This window comes from Coccinella septempunctata, chromosome X (assembly GCF_907165205.1).
Source record: "Coccinella septempunctata chromosome X, icCocSept1.1, whole genome shotgun sequence".
NCBI lineage: Eukaryota > Metazoa > Arthropoda > Insecta > Coleoptera > Coccinellidae > Coccinella > Coccinella septempunctata.
Genome location: NC_058198.1, coordinates 23264809 through 23269996, shown reverse-complemented (window position 1 = coordinate 23269996; position 5188 = coordinate 23264809). Strand labels below are relative to the sequence as shown.

Here is a 5188-nt window from a genome sequence, read left to right as displayed (position 1 = left end):
TTTTATATTTGACTATTTTATATAAGAAAACACAAAAATTATATTTTCTTCGAACAAACATTGGAAGCCAACCCAGTTCTCTGATTTCATGAGAGACAGGATCATATTTCCTCAGTGAAAACACGAAACGACAACAAAAATTCTGTACCTTCTGAATGCGGTGCTGCTCGAACTTCGTCAAATAATTTCCATAGACAACATCTCCATAATAGAATCTGGACAGAACTAAGGATTCACTGAGAATTTTACGAATAGAACGGTTAAAACAATGTCTGTGAGAATACATTTCTTTCAAGATGCATAATGATGTCTTGAGCAGGTTGTTTACGTGAAAAGTGAACTTGAGTTCAGAATCGAATGTTATCCCCAGGTTACTGACGGTCTCAACAATGGGCAAGACTAAATCATTAATTCGCACCTGAAACATCTGGGACAGGCTCACCCTCAATCTCCTATTCCGGAACAACATTACTTTACACTTACCCCCATTCAACTTCAGATTGTGTCTCCCAGCCAAATTACTCACAGTTTCAAGGTCACTGTTAATATTTTCCTGAACTTGAACAAAGTTGTTCGCATTCAAGTCACAATAAATCTGAGTATCATCAGCAAAGGCTTGATATCTACAATATTTAATGGAAGTAAGGATATCACTCGTATAAATAACAAAAAGCAGCGGTCCTATAAAGGAGCATGCTTCTTGAACACCCCCAGAACCAGACTGGAGAAAAACTTCACCTTCTCATCGATATCATCCATAGTAAAAATATTGTAAAAAGGTTCCCTCAGCAAGTCGCTCTGAAATAAGTTTATATCGAAAAATTTGAAGTCTCTGTAATAGTGCATTCTTGGCCTCCTCACTGACGATTCAAAGCTCAGCTCACAGAAAACCATTTTGTGATCAGACACAACATCCGCATTAACGACACCAGAATTCGAAACGCATCCTGGGCTGGTAACGAAAATTGGATCCAACAATGTCATAGAGTCTCTAGATATTCTTGTAGGTTCATCTATCAATTGCGTGAAACCATAAGCATCCATGGAATTAACCAAAGTCCCGTTCGTAAGCAAGTCGGTGTTCACATCTCCGAGCAAAATTAGCTCATCAACAGTGGGAACGATTGAGGATAAGGAATCGTCAAGAGCTTCAATAAAAGAAGGTAAACTACCCTTAGGGGGGCGATAGACGCAGCCGATTGCGAAGGAGGTATTGTTCATCTTCACCTTAATCCATATTTGCTCGCAATGATCGTTGACACTACTCGAAATGAATGATACGTCCCATTAATAATATGTTATAATGGTATGCATACGGTCTAATATTTGTATCGATAATTTATCCTTTAACGGTCATGTAACGTATGATAAATTTTTATTTTAGGGTTTCCAGAGATATTGTTCATAAACTGAAAGAACAGTTCGAAGCTTCAAAATATTACTCCAAAAAAGAAACAGGCTTCCGAAGAATTGGTAGTGAGAAATGTATTCTAGCCTTTTTATGGTTTGCCAGTAATGAATCTACTTCATTTAGAGATGTGGCTGACAGATTCAATTTATCTGTGAGTACGCTCCATAGGATCGTAGTAGATGTGACATCATTTCTTTCTGATATGTCTGGCAATGTAATTGTTTGGCCGTCAGCAACAGAATTCAGAAGCATTTCAGAGGAATTTGCAGATATGGGTTTTCCTAATGCCATTGGCTGCATAGATGGCACACATATAAGGATATATGCACCCCTCGATGATGCTGTATCATATTTGAACAGGAAGAAATATTATTCTATTCAGGTAATTACTCTATTTGCCTTTTCCACTATGATCAAGAAAAATGGAATGATACGAAATAACAATTAGAGATTCAATTGCTGCAAACATTAGTGCCTACCAAAAATTTTGACATTTTCATACTTTGAAAACAAACACTGGCAGATTTTCAGTAGCTGAAAGTGAAGGTTTATAGCTTAGATTAAGCAAGGAGAGGCTCCGCCTAAATCGGCAGGACTGACAGAATACATTTTTCTAAACCTAAAATTTCTCTAATAATTAATTGTCAGGTAGAACAGGTTAGATGTTGGAATCTCGTTTTACCTGAACTGTACATCGAGGTCTGAGTGTTTTCAACATTGAACCTGTACAATCTGACATTAATTACAAATATGTGCCAAAATATAATCAAAATAATATACTTCATATATATCAATAATGTATGTATATTCATTCTTTCAGGTGCAAGCTGTTTGTGACAATACGAAGAAAATAAGAGATGTTTTTATAGGGTATCCAGGAAGTGTTCACGATGCTAGAGTTTTCAGGACTAGCCCTCTCGGTCAAAATTTATCAGAAAAATGTAGGGATTATGTTCTTTTAGGTGATAGTGCCTACCCTTGTCTGAGAAATTTATTGACTCCTTACAAAGATAATGGAAATTTGACAAATGTTAAAAAAAAATATAACAAAAAACTTAGTCACTGTAGAGTTTTCATTGAACACACGATAGGGCTTCTCACACAAAGATTTCGTCAACTGTACCATCTGAAGAGCAGAAACATTGATCGCCATTGATTTGCCATTTTGCTAGAGCATGCTGCGTTTTGCATAATATGTGCATGGATGATCAGAACTTCAACCTTTGCATCAACCAGTACCGCAATGCAGAACATCTTGGCAATGAAACCGATGATGATAATGAAAATGATGAGAGGAATGAAGTTGGCTTAAATTATAGGAATTATGTCGCTGCTATGATGGATATTTAAACATCGTTCAGATATGGTAATATTGAATACGTTTGTCTTGAAATTTTCCTTTATTGCATAATTTCTGTTGAAAATTCGTATATAAATATATATGAACACAAAACTGCATTTTCATTTTCACCTACATTTATTTAAAAAATTTATTATATTTATAACAGATGTTGTTGTTTATATAAATAAATAACAAATACTCAACTAAAAGGCAAAATCAGATTCAACTAATAAACACAGACAAAAATAATAAATGAATAAAATAAATAAAGAACACAAACAATTTACATAAAAAATATATACATATATACAAACACAAATTACCGACTAATCCTTTTTTTTTTTAATAGTTCTATATACTCACTGAGTAGCTGATTTTTTAACACTTTTTGTTCAATTTTTTTTCTAGCTATTTCCAATTTCTCCTCTTCCCTTTGTTCTCTTCTGCTATAAAATGACTTGAGATCGTTTTTTAGCTCTACCAGAATATCGTTCCTTTTCTGGTAGGAGCAGCTGGGAACACGCTTATTTCTTGAAGTTTCAGCCGATTGTGGGACAGTTGGTTGGGAAGTAGAAGGCTGATCGATAACCACTTCCCTGTCTTCTTCAATTGAGAGGCAGGGGACTGAATCAAGTTCACCAGACTGTGGAGGTGGTTCGGTGAATATTGATTCACTGGAAAGTAGGACGATTGGCCTCATATTCCTTTTTTTGTGGAATATATCATCCATTTCATTCTCAAATTCAAACGGCCTACTTCTCCCCCTGCCTGTTGCATTATTATTATCGACAACCTTCTTATAGCACCTCTCCAGGACTTTAAATCTGTTTTCGCACTTGCTGCCGGATATTGTAATTTTGAAATGATTACTCATTTCCTGGCCAACCAACTCCCACAACTTCTTCATCGACTTCACTTCATAGGTACCAACTTTTTTTTTGTAAATTTTATAGAGCTCAAGTAGTTTGAGGGTCCTTTCTCTATTGAAATATTTTTCATCAGATCTATCGAGGAGTAGGAAATGATTCATACTGAAATCTGAATAATAAGAAATTTAGTTATTTAATTAATATATAATTTTTTAATATGCACTTACCTTCGCCGGACATATTCATGAAATGATTCCAAGAAAAGACTTCGAACAAAAAGAATTTAAAAAAATTTTTTATTTGAATTTTAAAAAGGTAACGATAAAATAATTTCAAAAAACGAATATATATACAAAAGAATTTAAGCAAGATATTCACAACAAAAGAATATAACAAAACAACTTAAACGAGATAATTTCAACAAAAGGGTAACAAAAGAATTTCGACAATACAATTCGGACAAAAGAATGGAGAGTTTTCACAAAATATTTCGAACAATGGATGGCAAAAGACCTTTGAGGATTTTGAACAAAATAACCACAGATAATAGATGAACTTGAGATTCAAATCTTTTTCATATTTTACGCGCCATAGGTTTTATTCGGGTTCGAATTTCGAATCCTTTGCGCAGTTCTAGAACCATTCTCGGACTGTCCGAAAGTCGAACCCGAATACAGCTGAGATATGACGTTTTTTTTGCGTTCGGATTTTCATGAAATGAGAACCATCCTCGGACAGTTCTAGGATTCGAAACTACTGCGCAACAGTTCTGCGCAGTTCTAGAACAATTCTTGAACTGTCCGAAATCCGAACCCGAATACGACTTGTGGCTTCTTCTAATGAAACCCAAATCCCACGTACTGCCGTTTCTCGTTTCTGCACTAAGCAGGTGGCTAGAGTGGCTAGTGATCAGCGTTGCCGGGTCCAGAAATTTTATTACCCAGTATACGGTATCCAGAGTAGAGTAAATCTTTACTATGTTGAATTACCTAGATTCTTGATTTTCATTTTTATCAAGCCTTGAGAAGAACGGATAAAGATATAGAGAATATCGACTTCTGAAAGTATACTTGTTAAGTTCATTTGTATCCAAGGAATAAAATTATTTATTTTAAGTCAGTTCCTAAGACAATATGATTAAAAATAATTCATCTACTTCACAAATTATTTATTAGGTACTTATAATGATCGAATGCCGGTTATACAGTTACAGATAAAAGCTGAATCCAACGTTGAACCCAATTCAACTGACTGCCTGACAATGACAAAATAGAACTGAACTGTCCAAAATTACAATGGATTCAACTTTGAACTCGGTTTGAACCTGAACTGTAGAATGTGGAAACGTGGCTTAGAGTAATTGCAGATAGTGTAATATATGAAATAGAACAGATTTCCGGACATCGGAAAATAAATCTTAGGAAAATTTCTCCAACCTGGCATCGCTGCTGATTCTATCGGGGGGGACTGGGAATGCCGCGTCGACGCACACTAGTCTAGTCGAGAGAAGAGCGCGTTATTTAAAAGTTAATTAGGATACGATGAAAATTTAAAGATGAATTTAAT

The 5188-nt window shown here is 35.2% G+C and overlaps 2 protein-coding genes across 3 annotated transcripts; one reads left to right on the top strand and one right to left on the bottom strand.

Annotated features, from left to right (window-relative positions):
• Positions 1–664: 664 nt before the first annotated feature.
• Positions 665–2772, top strand: LOC123321636 (putative nuclease HARBI1). 2 transcript variants are annotated; one of them, XM_044909351.1, is made up of 3 exons: positions 665–1306; positions 1385–1793; positions 2232–2772. In XM_044909351.1, exons 2-3 carry the CDS (start codon positions 1614–1616, stop codon positions 2565–2567), a joined length of 516 nt encoding a protein of 171 aa, XP_044765286.1. In that variant the 5' UTR covers positions 665–1306; positions 1385–1613; the 3' UTR covers positions 2568–2772. The 2 variants fall into 2 exon arrangements, with proteins under 2 accessions (XP_044765286.1, XP_044765285.1); XM_044909350.1 differs by having other exon boundaries at positions 1282–1793.
• A 300-nt stretch (positions 2773–3072) lies between these two features.
• LOC123322411 lies at positions 3073–4927 on the bottom strand. Its single transcript, XM_044910358.1, has one exon. It carries the CDS (start codon positions 3781–3783, stop codon positions 3073–3075), a length of 711 nt encoding a protein of 236 aa, XP_044766293.1. The 5' UTR covers positions 3784–4927.
• Between the last annotated feature and the right edge of the window lie 261 nt (positions 4928–5188).

Bases quoted from the DNA above. Each gene is read 5' to 3' on its own strand.
- LOC123321636 (XM_044909350.1), top strand. From the start codon at position 1,365: ATGATAAATTTTTATTTTAGGGTTTCCAGAGATATTGTTCATAAACTG. The intron at 1,794-2,231 runs GTAATTACTCTA...TCATTCTTTCAG, and splicing joins AGAAATATTATTCTATTCAG to GTGCAAGCTGTTTGTGACAA.
- LOC123322411 (XM_044910358.1), bottom strand. From the start codon at position 3,783: ATGAATCATTTCCTACTCCTCGATAGATCTGATGAAAAATATTTCAAT.